The sequence below is a fragment of the Solea senegalensis genome, unplaced genomic scaffold, assembly GCF_019176455.1.
Source record: "Solea senegalensis isolate Sse05_10M unplaced genomic scaffold, IFAPA_SoseM_1 scf7180000015122, whole genome shotgun sequence".
Taxonomy (NCBI): domain Eukaryota; kingdom Metazoa; phylum Chordata; class Actinopteri; order Pleuronectiformes; family Soleidae; genus Solea; species Solea senegalensis.
Window position 1 is genome coordinate 1 of NW_025321230.1, and position 15,147 is coordinate 15,147.

Sequence of the window (15,147 nt, forward strand, 5' to 3'; positions counted from 1 at the left end):
ACAAATTCCATGAAATTAGGGTTCAACTCACTGATTGGATGGAGAAGAGTTCAGTGAAGTTTGGTTGTGAATCTCCCAGGAAGGAGCTGTTTCCATAAGCATGATGGGGGAAACTCTCTGCCCCCTCACCACCCTTAGGACTGGACAACAGGATCCCGATCTGAGATGTTCGAACATGATACGGGAAGTTCTTATTGGCTGCCGAGGGCCTTGTGATAACCTGAAGGCCAAAAGAATAGGAAGACGTGTTCAGTGTTGACATATGATGTATTTACATGCAGTCTACAGACTAAAATGAGCATATACTGAACAAATGAGAAGTGGGAATTGCAAAGCGTGCACTGGGCAGGACATTAGCATAAGAAATATGACCTATTAATAAAGAACAACATGATAAGAGCCGGATAATGTGTGGAGGAGACAGTCAGCATGAGGCATTTATGACTCCAAGATAGTGAATAATGAATGATGTGATTTGGCGCTGCACAAATAAAACTGATTTGATTTGGTCTGTATGAATGACAGAGGCAGTAATGACACTGTGTGTGTGTGTGTGTGTGTGATACGGACTAGGAAGACGATGTGGGCGTAGAGGTGGATGCCGAGCTGAATCCCATTGACGATCTTCTCCCGGGCCCAGCGAGGAATCCCGTAGTTGGCGATCAGAGCCATAACAGGCACCGCGAAGAACCTGTGGAGGCAGAGTGAGTCGATTTATCTTCACAATGTAGAAATCGCATGGTAAAAAAAAACAAGTAGCCTCTCTTGATCTAGCCTGGCTAACTTATTCTCATCTGAGACTGAGTACGAGTCTGGACTTCCTACAGGCGGGACCAACCGATGTTGATCAAAACGCCTGCGTGTTCACTAGCTTCCTGTAACTGCTCGCATCCGCTTCAAGACGCGAGTGCTTGCGTTCCATGCTACAGACGGATCCAGTCCAGCCTACATTCAGGACATGATCGAAGCCGACACCACAGCCCGCCCCACTCCGCTCTGCATCTGTCCCGGCTCTCAAAAGGTGGAGCGAGCTCTCCATCGACATCCTGGACTGAGACGACGACGACAAACAAAAAAAGCACTTATGACTAGCACTTTATAGTTCGGCTTACTTGAAGCACTTACTTACTTCTAGCTCTTGTTTGTTCCCAAATGTAGAAATGCACTTACTGTAAGTCACTTTGGATAAAAGCATCTGCTAAATGACATGTAATGTAATCTAATGTAATGTAATGTAATGGATAAACGTGAATAAACGTATGCAGAGCTTTCCCCAGCATGTTGTGTTGTTTGTTTGTTTGCATTTTGCTTCACTCATACTGCGGGTGTTTGCTCTTCCGGGCTGCCGTAAAAAAACATGGCAGTGCAAGGCCCTTGCCATTAGGGTTATTCTACAGCAGGGGTGTCAAACTCATTTTTGTTCAGGGGCCACATACAGCACAATTTGATCTCAAGGGGGCCGGACCAGTAAAAATAGCAAAATGAATAGAATAGAATAATAACCTATGAACAACTCCTTTGTTTTACATTTAATGAAGGATAATTTTACAAAACATGACATTTCTTGAGAAATATAAGTGCAATTTCAACAATATCATGCCTAAATTTACTATTTACACAGCACACTTAGCACACACACATTTAGTCACGGGTATCTGGAGCATTTGACATTACATTTAGATTAGTGTGAAATTTTAACAAATTCATCCTGTGGGCCGGATTGGACCATCTGGCGGGCCGGTTCTGGCCCCCGGGCCGTATGTTTGACACCCCTGTTCTACAGCCACAAAAAACAAATGATTTTTATTTTTTAGTGATCTTACATATCTTGTCCTGATGGATATTATTGTGAATGAAGCAGAGCAGTAATATTGTTCGAATTTACAGATTATTTGAGGCACACGCAGCGTACAGTATGAGTGCAAAGGCTGCAGTTTCAGTGGGACAGCACGGCTCTATACTAACATGTATCTCAGCCGATTATTTTGTTGAGCTCAACGTTTTCCAACAGATGAATAAAGCTCAAACAGAAAGATATTAAAGTAGTACATGTGCACCCACTTCCCCCCCACTGCGAGACTGAATAAATGATGTATTCAACTTTTGCTGGTTCCTTCAGAGACAAGTTGTTCCATTTGTGTTAGAAGGAAAACAATGCCTGGTTATTTAATTCTGGGGAATTTTGATAATCAAATTAGCCCTCTGATTCATGAACAAATTAAAATAATTAAAAACCGTCAGATACAGATTTCCAGATACAGACGTAAAGCATGTAAAAAAAGAGGTGTGAACAATGAGATAAAATGAAAACCTGTCATTGAAACTCATGTGATGACATGAGTGTGAGAGGCAGAGGAGCTGAGCAGTGTGTGTGTGTGTGTGTGTGTGTGTACAAATACTGCATATGGGAGCATGAATTATTCTAATAGAAGAGATCTCGTCATCAGCCGAGTGAAAATAGATATTTTCCTCCAGCAATCACTCATTCAAGTGTCATATATGTAATCATCTATGGTGTGAGCGAGACAGTGGTCGGGCTGTAAAAATAAACAAGCATTCATTCCAGGAAGCGTTAAGCATCAGCTATCTCATGCACATTCTCACAAAGCAGCATCAATTATTCAAATGGAAGAAACCTCAAACAGAAAAATGTGGATTCTTCTCCACTTCTGCAGTCTGTGGTTCAGGTGCTATGATTCACAGCAGTGAGTGTGTGTGTGTGTGTGTGTGTGTGTGTGTGGAAGCTGCACAGGTCTCACCATAGTGTATACGTGGTGAAGAAAGGGACGTAGAAGGGCTGTTTCTCTGGATAGTGTTTCAGGGAGACCAGCACGGCGTAGCAGAACCACACGTAGGCCAGCAGCTGCAGGCCCATCAGTCCGTAACCTGCGGGGCTGTCGTAGGCGTACAGCACTTCACCTGGGTCAAAGAACTGGCACAGGGACACGAGACGTTGACCCAAAAATGGAAACGCACACAAACATTTGAAAGCCAGCCAAAACTTTCAGACATAAGAGAAGACATTTATTCTGCTACAAATACGTCAACTTTATTTCATTGTTCATTTGCTTGTCTTGACATCGCAGTGCGGGAAGGAAGGAAGTTAAACATTTCATTTAAACATTTCACTAAGTTAAAAGGATTGAGGATTTTTATTTGTCCTGTGCACAGAGGTACAGAGTTTTTTCTCAATATTGTGCAAAAACAAAATAGAATAAAGAATAATATCTTGTGCGACATGAAATAATATAATAAAACATAACATTTTCAAACTCCTGTACATACAAATATACATTCCTTTACATTTAAGTTCCAAATATGTAAATAGATAAATGTACTTAAATGCAAATACAGGAGAAATGGACTTAAGTAGAGGAACACAGTAAATGTACTTTGTTACAATGCCACCAGTGGCACTCTGCGCCCTAATTACTGAGATAGATCACTGAGATGGTTCAGCTGATTTACTGCGATGGCCGAGCCAAAACTCAGCTTGTAGCATCCTGTGTCTTATTGCTGCAGGAGTCTTTGACATTGACACTTCTTCTATTCAACTAGGTCACTGGTGTGTGTGTGTGTGTGTGTGTGTGCTGGATTGCATTTCACACTCCAGTGACTGGATAGCATTAGCCATACAAGGTTTCTCTCACTACATAATGCATAGGTCTGACCGCTCAGCATGGAGCTTCTAGGGATTCAACCAGGAAACCAGAGCCTGGCCCAGGAACCAGGAACACTCTTCCAGTCCACACTTCACTTCCAATTGTAACCTAGTTTGCCATATTTTTAGCAGGAGCTCCCCAGAGGTTTGAGCTCTTTAACAGCAGGGACCACGTAAGAGGGCAGCAGCAGCAGCAGCAGCAGCAGCAGCAGCAGATAAATTACAACGCTTCAGATCCACATATTGCAGTGTGAGAGATGGCTATAGGCTCTTGTATTAAATATAGGACAGATACATCCACAGCACTATTCCCACTGGGTCATTTCCATGTTGATTTCAAAGACTATAACACACTGCCATCAGTGCATATGAGTGAGCTCAAGTCTCTGTGGTACATGCAAAGTAACAGCAACACACTAAGTGATTTATTAATTCATAAGCTCACATGCATCAACATTGGTAGGTTGGTGAGATCTGTTTTCATCTTCATAGAACATGGAGACACAGAATCATTAGGATTAGAAGTAGCTTTTTTGCACACACACCAATTAATGATCGTGACCTCTGTGTTTAATAGTCACAGGTGGGAGCGTCAGCCAAGACATTAGTTCATCTTGTACATAAAGCACTTATCTGTGCAATTGGATATGGGGCGATATATAAATAACTGCTTTGTCTTTCGATTTGTCTGTTCTCATACATGGTCAGTGCTAAGGCTACAGAATAATAATCAAAATGACAACATGAAAAAGTGTAACATATTTGAGTTCAAGTATTTGTTTCAGAAAAAATGTGTGAGAGGAATTCCGTCGCCCCAAAATCTTGCTCTTGGGATGAAAAACAAATGCTTTGTTTGTTGACATACCTTTAAAAAATGTCCAAAATCACCACGATCTTAATTTGTCTTAACATTAAGACTCTTTATGGTGCCTAAACTAAAGTGTGTTGTGTAACGAGGTATGCAGGGTAATGAGAATGTGTCTCCCTGTGTCAGGCTGCTTCTCAGTGGTGTGTGAGTGTTAGCATTAGCGCCACAGAAAAGCTGAACCAGCACAGAAGATATTGATTATTGAAATAGTGTCATATTTTTGTAGTTGATAGAGGATCCATCATTTCTCAATCATGGAGGCGTTTCCTTATATTAAATATAATATATTCATAAATATCAATGTTTCAGTTGATGGAAAAAGCTATTACATCCCGTGTTGATCTGCGTGCTCGAACTCTTCCCTGAATATTTATGTGATTATTAAAAGTGCAGAACAGAGATGAACACTAATCCAGACAGTGTCTGACACTGTCAGTGAGAAAGCTTACACTTGTACTTGTCATCATCAGCCGGGGAGGTGCAAACCTCGAGAGTGCTCACGTGTTTTATGGGTTTGGAAAATGAATATAAACTGACAAGTGGCTACACTGCAGTAGACTTTTCTTTCAATGACGAGTGGAACAGATGATTTTATTTGTGTGGAAATTACAGCGACTGCTGGATAATGATAATCCTGTCACACAAATTAACTGATTAATCTTTCTCGATATAGTGTCAGAGGAACAGAGGAAAATGCCAATTTACCAGAGGCTAAGTTGTTTCAAAAACAAATTATTTTTCATTGCACACAGCACTACAACGGTCACACATCTAACAAACTATTAATCACAACTTTAATTATATTTATTCAGCTGTGGTGACAAATCTAGTTCATTTTTATTTCCCATTCAGATATTCTGCAACTGTAAAGTCCTGAGTTCATTTATTAATTACTAAACCAACCAACAATTTCATGAGAAATTAATAACAGATTAATATTTCATGTGATGAATTCATTTGTAGGATCTAGTGATGGGACGCTCAGCCTAATAAACTTATTGGATGAATATTGTAATTAACTTACAATAAGTTCATCATGGTGAATTTCTACTCATTAACATGAATTCATTTCATTTTTATCTATCTATCTATCTGCGATGTTTCAATGTCTGCTCAGATTTTCTTTAGTCAGTCATCACAATAATATTGTGAATCGCAATGATACGGTTTGTGCCGTCACATAATTACGGTGATGCAAAGTGCACTTGGAAAAAAACAGAAAAAAGGAAAAATTCCAACTGTTTCTGAAAGCTGAGAAGTTGCAAGTTACAGCTAACGTGTGGTTATTGCGGTAGTTTCACTCGAGGAAGCCGGCAAATCAGTGTCTTTGAGAGAGTTGGAAAAACGTCTGTACATAGTTTCTTTATGATGGCCTGTTTTTGGACATTTAAACAAAGACTCAAACAAATGTGATTCAAAATATGTTTTACACTGCTCAAATTTCAAATTTAACACGTCCATTTAACACAATCTGGTGTTCGTGTACAAATACAGCGTTTTTTCTTCATTATAAATTGTTAATACACTATTTTAACATGCAGTAAATTGTATATAACCGCCAGATAGTGAAAGTTATTCTGTGAAAAATGGGCAAAAGCACTTACATAAAAATATACACATATTCGAGATAAATAGTTCCCTGGCTTTTATGTTTTTTTATGGTAAAAAGCTTGTGAACCAATGAATCAAGCTGTTTTGTAAGTATATTGGCGGTTTCCAAAATAAAACACCAAGAGCACTGTATCTCTGTCTGAGTGCAAGTCTTTGAATGTGAAAAATAATGAAAATCCTCACAGCTATAAGTTTCAGAGATGGAGCACATTGATATCTACCAGTGTACTGTAAATCAGACATTTGCACTTTTAAATGAAAACATTATCAACTTTGAGATGTAATAAAAACAAGTGTCCATCATTTCTGAACAACACTGAGACATTTGATACTGACACATCAAGACATCTATGTACAGTTTTAGAGAAATTTCAATTTAAAAGTCTCACACTGGCACCTTCTTATTCTTTACTAAAATTGTTTCAATTAAAAAGTGAGACCTGTGGTACACGCACATTCACTCTCTCACACTCGGGATTTGATTATGACTTTTTATATGTCATTAACCTTGTCTCTTTCTCTCCCTAGTTTGTGTCCTTCCTTCCTTCCCTCTCTCTCTCTCTGTATTCTCATCATGCAGGTTGCAGGATCAAGATCCAGTTTCCGAGGCTACGCTCATCGTCACCATTATTATTATGTTATAATTAATAGTCGATATCAGTAACTGTATAAACTTGTAACCTGATACAGTTGTTGTGTATCTGCTGCTGGTCTCCCTCTCTCTCTTCTGTCTCTCCCTCATCTCCCTCTTGTCCTTTCTCTCCCCCCATTTTCTGTCCCCCACCTCTCCACTGTCCCCTTTTTTTCCTTTCACCCCAACCGGTCGAGGCAGATGACCGCACATCTCTGAGTCTGGTTCTGTCAGAGATTTCTTCTTCTGTTAAGAGGGAGTTTTTTCTCTCCACTGATGCCTAGTGTTTGCTCATTGTGTGAACTGTTGTGTTTCTCTGCTCTCCTTGATGTTGTCTATGTACAGTGCCTTGAGATAATGTATGTTATGATTTGGCGCTATACAAATACAATTGCATTGAATCGAATTGAACTTGAAGTTTCTCCAAAACTGTCTTATATAAAAATGTCAATACAACTTTATCAGTCTTGCTCAGGTGCAGCAGCAATAAGCTTCCATACATATAATCAGAGTATTGTACACTTTAATAACAATAAAAAGAAATATGAGTGAGTGCCGTGTGTGTGTCGGTGTGTGTTTGTACCTCTGCCTCGTAGATGAAGAGAATGACATATGTGATGGTGTAGACCGTCATGTAAATGCTGAGCTTCACCGAGCCGCTGTGGCTGATCCTCGCCCTGACACACAACACAACACAAATCAAGAGGTCAGAGGTCACACACAAGTCAGAGGGAAGATAAGAAACACACAACCAGAGACGTGCACATGTGTGGGAGGGAGGGATGACGCACAAAAGGGCACAAAAACACCAGTTTGGACGCTTAAATTTGGGGTAGGCAGGACCAAAAGAGAGAACTCTGACCTAAAACATTTCATATGATGCAATCTTTCAATATCTAGAACACTTTATATATTATATTATACATTTTATTGCATTCATTGTCTGATTCTGTTTCCTATTTTTGCAAAACCCAATTTGTTCTGTACATATGCAAAAGTGTGACTACTTCCTGTCACCGCTAACGTATTATGACAGTTGTGGAATTACATAGAAACGGGTATTTATGTTTATAGAATGAACTAACACAATGAAAGGTATATTATATTTTATAAGAATAATGAATGTAAGCTATATTTAATGTCAAGCTGTCACAGGAAACCCGATTTGTTCAACACATTACTGCTAATGACAGTTGTGAATGACGACTAACACTAAAAATATAAAAACATGTATTTAACTTTACTTTAAAGGTATTTTAAGGACATTTTGGGCGATTTGTCAATTTTTGCCAATAAGAAGTAATAAAAGGCCAAAGTCAGTGGCTCTTATTTTGAAAGCCAGATTGGAAGGAAGTGGTGCGACGTAAGATTGGCTGAGTGATCGTTACAGGTGAATATAACTACTCTGTTACACTACTAAAGCTAAAGATAACACAAAAACCTGTATTTTATTTTCTAAGGATAATCCTTAAAAGAAAAACATGTATTTATTTTATACATATGAAAAACAACTAAGTAATATAACATTATTTTATATCCGTGAACCTGTTGTAAATGGTTTCAACAGGAAGTAGTCTCACAAAACAGATTGGGTATCTGGTACAAATAGGTTAGTGACAGTGCTGAAACACCACAGGACACAGGAACATGAATAGAACAGCCAGTAGGAGGCGCCCTCTTTTTCCTCTGAACTGCCATTAGACTGGTCAAAGTCTCCCATCATGGACTTTCAGATCATTCCAAGGCTGGACTCTAGAGAGGGTTTTAGTTGGACTTGGAATGTCTGCTCTGAAATGGGAAAAGGGGGGCGTTCCACTTTGCTGCTCTATTTAATTTGAGTCTATTGAAAAGAAAACAGCTGGATCTTAGAGAGCTGGTCTCACTGGATACTTTGAAATCAACTCTAAAATTAAAACTAGAGTCTGGCTGTAGATGTTTTTACTCCTTCACACAATTTTGTGGTGTTTTTTTTGTGTTTTATGATTCTGCACTTTATTTTATTATTCTTTAAGATGAATATTTTATGAATATTGTGATATTTTATGCTTTTGTAAATGTAACTGAAGTCTGTTATTCTGTCTTGTGTGAGTAACACTGTTAACTGTGTTGCTGTCTGTCTTGTTAAAAAAGTAAAGTTTATAATAATAAATATAAATGACTTAATGCTGACAGGTTATCTATCTTTTTCAATAGCCCAATAATTCCAAACTAATGCCTAGACTGTAAAGTGGCTTCAGGTGAAAAGTAAAATCTCATCACATCTTAATTCTCCTCCAACCTTAAATCGATGCAAAATAATCCATAACTGGACTTACAACAGAACTAACAGAGCGTTAAATGTTGTGTAAATGAATGAATGAGTTTCTATCAAATTCAGCTGCTGGTCTCACTGAGAATGTTCTCAATATTAATCCATAGATGCATTTTGATTAAATAGGGAAAGAAATACACCAAGGTAAATGTGTGCGCATTCACCTCCAATATCCCGAGAATGAAGACATTCTGTATCAAACACAGCGGTTAGAAGCACATAGTTGTTTATCTCATTTTTTAATCAACTATTTTGATAATTGATTCAACTGTTCAGTATTCAGTGTTCTTTTCCATAATTAAAACACACTTTCAGATTTTTCAGCTTGTTAAACATGAATATTTTCTGCTTTCTTTGTTCCATAACAAAGAAATCATTCATTTCAAGGTTTGACAAACACTGATCAACATTTAATGCCTTTTTCTGGACCAAACAAATACTCGATGAATCGATAAAATAATTGGCTAACAATTGATTAATGGATTACAATTTTAAGTGAAATAAATGATGAGGTACATCGTGATTTGCATCCCCAGATTAAAGGTTATCTAATTGCCAGATTGTACTGCAATCCTGCAACACAACACAAAGCTTGTTTTTAATAAGATTGCAGAGCTCCTTGCAGTCTAGGTGACATTTTCTGGAATTATTAATCAATAAAGGCAAAAATACACTATGTTGCCTACCTCAGCTTTAATCTAAAACCATCCACACAAACCCCACAAGACTGAGGTTAATAAGAACAGAAATAAATCTGAGCTTTATGACGATACACACGCTGCAGATTCATGGCGGGCTGCGAAGAGTCTGTCTTAGTTTTGCCTCACAAAAGCAGAAATTACTGGCTCATTATTTCAAGTCAACATAAAGAAAGATTTCAGCATTACACCTTCATCAGCATTTCAAACAGACTTAAGCTCAGAGTCATTCATCACTGTGCACACACACTAGAATAACACTGGTGTAGTAATTATCACCAGCGTCGACTCATCAGTCACAGCAGATAAGTCACAGCCGCGCGTTAACCTGGACGCTAATGCAGTTTTATATTTATTCTCCGGGATTTAAAGGACGTCCATGAGATCACAGGAGTCATGTGTAATCCTCAAGACAAAGAAGGAGCCTTGAAGGCTCACTTCAGAAGTTCACACGTGGAAAATATAGACCGAGATCAAATGAACCTGAAGCAGAGCCAGTCTTCAGTGTGTGAGCTGTGGTGTGTTCACGATGACTCATCACCTCTCAAACTCAAACACCCTGTGAAATACAGTTTAACTAGCTGCTGATTGTGCACTGAACAGCCCTCGACTCACATTAAACCCACTGAGCGAGTGCGAGCGGGAGAAATTAGAACTACATTTCAGAAGCAGCTGGACATATTTTCTTTATATACATATATTTTATTTTTCCCAGACTGACCAGAGGAGTCTGAAAATGCCGGGCGAGTGTCAGTCAGAGGCAGCATGGAAACATGCTGGTGCCGCTGTGCAGGTCGTGTGAAATGATGCCTGTTAACAAGAAAAACGTCCACCAAGCTTAGCCAAAGAGATCAAAGGATCAGGTGCGATGTAATTAACTCTGGAATGATTATGAATGGATGAAGAAAAAAACAAAAATCATTCTGTACCTGTTTTAAAGCTGTAGTGCGTAACTTTTAAACAACAAAGCACTCATTGTCAAATGAGTTCATGTGACGCAAATTAAAGGTGCTATATGTAAGAAGTGTATCACATTAAAGGTACAGTGTGTATAATTATTTTGCAACATTTATCTGTGAAGTTGCAGCTGAATGTCCGTCACCTGTAAAGTGTGTTGGAAAAACGATGAAGCCTTCAGTTAGCATCAAAACTCACAAGATATTTAATTTTTTAAATTGTGGGTTATTGTAAAAACACAGTGGCCGCCAAATGGCCGCCTTGTAGCAACCGATAATGTAATAATTTAAATGTAATAAAACCAACAACGTAATAAATTGCCAATAATGTAATAAAGTTCTTGAGCCAATAACATAATAACTTATTACATTATTGGCCTTGCATTATAAAAATCCTTTGATAATGTAATAACTGAGCCAATAATGTATTAACTGAGGTATAACTTTATTTTATTTTCAATTTCTAGAGAGAAAGTGTCACACTTAGCCTTAATATTGCATCTTGCAACAGATATCCGACCTCCACCCTCAAACCCCCCTCCACAGGAGACCTAAAGGAGCATTTAGATTTATATGTCACTCTTAGGGTTCCATTATAGTACCCTGTGTATCCAACTCTGTGACCATACAGACGCTTTGACAGGTTAGTACGTTGCAATTTTCAGTAAGGTATAGTATTCACCGCCAGAGCGCTAGTGGCTGCGGGAATGAGTCGTTCACTGACCAATGACAGCACTGCGGTCTCCATTGGTCTTAGTTGCCTCGACGGATGATAACATTTTTTGGAGACACACGTCGGGCTACAGAGAGGCTCTCGCTTGAAAGGGTTTGAGACGATGGAGAGGGTAATTTAATGTTGCTTTGTAGATCAGACTGGCCCCTGTTTTGGCTGATTCAACAGAGTAAAAGTAAAGCTTTGTTTATGATACTGGCAAAGTGCTCTCTGAAGCCACGGAGAGCCCTCTCCATCATCACAGACCCTGTCGGAGAGCCTCTCTGTAGCCCGACCATGGATGTATTATAAGACCTGGACAGAGCACCGCCCCTTTGGCTCCGTTCATTCCTATGGAGCTTACCCAGCGCATATGCCAAAAAGGTTTTGCAGTAGTGTTACTCCCATAAGGCCTTTGGGCTATGTGAACAAGCCGTCGTTCTCGACTTGCTTGGCACGTCCTTAAACAGTGAAAGGCATGATGGGAGTACGCTACTGACTTGCGCAGGCACATTTCATGAATACCGATTAAACCATGGATGAGTAAACTGAAAAGTATAATGACGTAATTGCAGGTTAAACTGATCAATTTAATGGTTCATTTAATTGACCGTAGCTATGAGTTGTTCATGATGATTAAAAAAACAATTCCATTGAATATTAAACATGAATATGATTTTGGTGTCATTGCTATGCTTTGTATTTTGGTTTAAATTTCAAAGTTCACAATTCTAACTGTTGTTGTAGGTGGTTTACAAATAAAGCTAACTCATAATTATAATTACAATTATAATGATAATTAAATATAATCATAAAATATTAAAATAAAGTCAGGCCAGAAAACATGCATCATATTATTAGGAACAATAACAACGTGTTAAACTTAATTTTATAACTCCAGATTCTTTCACTCTAATTCATGTGTTCATCACATTTATCAGTAACTTTATGAACAGATAGTGATGATAAGACAAGCAGCCTCCCCGGGGATCAGTGGTGAAGTGACCGCAGGTCTCAGCTCATCACACAGTCACAGCTCCATGATGCTCGTTCATACATCGATAATAGGTTTGAAAATAAATGCTAATGAGCAACGAATAAACAACTAAAACCTATTTAGTTGTAAAAGAAAACTCCTAATTGCCTTCATTTATTCACATTTCTCATAAAGTTTTCACATCGTACGTTTCCCTGACAGCAGCTCCGTTCCCGAGACGCCACATGGCCGCACTTTGCTGTGCTCGTACACAGCTGTGACGTCACTGTGGGAAATAAGATTATTCTGGGCTTTTTATGGAAGGTTTTTCAAATATGAAACTCCATGAATTAAAAATATAGAATATATGGATCTATACATACCTGTGTCCATGTCTCCAGGTGTCCTGTGAACAGTTTTATAGGTGTCTTTTTTACTATTGTGGTCAATGGGAAAATTGCTTTTTAGGCCGCATGAGTATTTTTTGTTGTGGCCACCATGACAAAATTGTCTTCAAGGCAAAGGGGGCGGTGCTCTATCCAGTTCTTATAATACATCCATGAGCGTCACGCTCCAAAAAATGTTATCATCCGTCGAGGCAACTAAGACCAATGGAGACCGCAGTGCTGTCATTGGTCAGTGAACGACTCATTCCCGCAGCGACTAGCGCTCTGGAAACCGCAACGTACTAACCCGTCAAAGCGTCTGCATGGTCACAGAGTTGGATACACAGGGTACTATAATGGAACCCTAAGAGTGACATATAAATCTAAATTGATAGAGGGTGAGGGTGGAGGTTGCATATCTGTTGCAAGATGCAATATTAAAGGCTAAGTGTGAAACTTTCTCTCCAGAGATTGAAAATAAAATAAAGTGATACCTCAGTTAATACATTATTGGCTCAGTTATTACACGTTTGCTACACGCCTCTATAGAGATGAGCCAGCTCCTGTTATAATTATGAAAGGCTCATTCTGAGGTAATGCCACGATAACTATTTATACAATCAGGTCATTGTACAATTATATAAAAACATCAAGTATACAAGTATAGAGCTTTAATTATTTGTCTTTTCTTTAATTCTATTCAATTATTTCTTCAATTTATGTCAAAAAAATAATTCAACCAGCGCTGCTGCTGCTGTACACACACACGTATGCAAATAAAGTTGCATCGTTTTTGTCCAAACAGAATAATAACATCGAAAGCAACAAAGGTTACACACTGCAGCTTTAATGAGGACTTACTCTCTCTCTTTAAGCTGGACAGTGTGGCTCTATAGTCATACACATGCATCTCATCCAATAATTTTGTTGATAAAGGTTGCACATGCACCACCATAACCACCACTCTGTAAATAATATATTGTATTAAAGCCCACATAGACCGGAAGCTCCAATTAACGCTGCGTTTGTGTGTGTATCTGCGTCATGACCTCGTTTATGAAACCCTAAAGTTTCAGAACAAACAGTTCAGCCACTGCTGAGAAAATAGTGTTGTATTGTTTTCCTGGGCTCTGTGAAGCAGATCGGCACTTCCTTAATTTGATGTCGTCATCAGAAATCCTCACCACTCCTCTCACCACCGTAGCGCGTCCTGGTGCGGGCACTAGTCCGAGCACATCCGGTTGCGTACATTCAACCGCAGAAGAAGAAGAACTACTCTCGTTGTAGCTGCTGAGATGCAGAGCATCCACCGTGCCAGAGGGGGAGCTGTGTATCTGAGAGCTGGCCTACCAATTACGTCACTTCCAGGTACCTGGCCAATCACAGGACAGTGGGAAAGCTTTCGTTGGCTGGCCAATCACAGCACAGTCCACGTTCTGGGGGTGTGGTTTTGGTCTGAAACAGCGCGGCTGACGAGAGCGTCAGTGAGGAGATATTTTGACAGGCTCGTTTGCAGCGACTAGTAGGTTTTTAACCATGAAAACAAGTTAATATATGTAAGTAGACCTCCATAACTAACATATATGTGACCATGAAAACAAGTTAATATATGTAAGTAGACCTCCATAACTAACATATATATGTGACCATGAAAACAAGTTAATATATGTAAGTAGACCTCCATAACTATCATATATGTGACCATGAAAACAAGTTAATATATGTAAGTAGACCTCCATAACTAACATATATGTGACCATGAAAACAAGTTAATATATGTAAGTAGACCTCCATAACTAACATATATGTGACCATGAAAACAAGTTAATATACGTAAGTAGACCTCCATAACTAACATATGTGTGACCATGAAGACAAGTTAATATATGTAAGTGGACCTCCATAACCTTTATACTGACCATGAAAACAAGTTAATATATGTAAAGTAGACCATAACTGCTTTGCTTGTAAGCCATAGAAACAAGTTAATATATGTAAGTAGACCTCCATAACTAACATATATGTGATCATGAAAACAAGTTAATATATGTAAGTAGACCTCCATAACTAACATATATGTGACCGTGAAAACAAGTTAATATATGTAAGTAGACCTCCATAACTAACATATATATGTGACCATGAAAACAAGTTAATATATGTAAGTAGACTTCCATAACTAACATATATATGTGACCGTGAAAACAAGTTAATATATGTAAGTAGACCTCCATAACTAACATATATGTGACCGTGAAAACAAGTTAATATATGTAAGTAGACCTCCATAACTAACATATATATGTGACCATGAAAACAAGTTAATATATGTAAGTA

At 38.7% G+C, this 15,147-nt stretch overlaps 1 protein-coding gene across 1 annotated transcript; it reads right to left on the reverse strand.

Annotated features, from left to right (window-relative positions):
• Positions 1-31: 31 nt before the first annotated feature.
• LOC122761971 (transmembrane protein 145-like) lies at positions 32-7,633 on the reverse strand (the record flags this gene model as incomplete). Its single annotated transcript, XM_044017169.1, has 4 exons — positions 32-220; positions 571-691; positions 2,760-2,932; positions 7,355-7,633. Coding segments are annotated over 4 exons (762 nt in total), but the record flags the coding sequence as incomplete, so codon positions are not given.
• Positions 7,634-15,147: the final 7,514 nt, after the last annotated feature.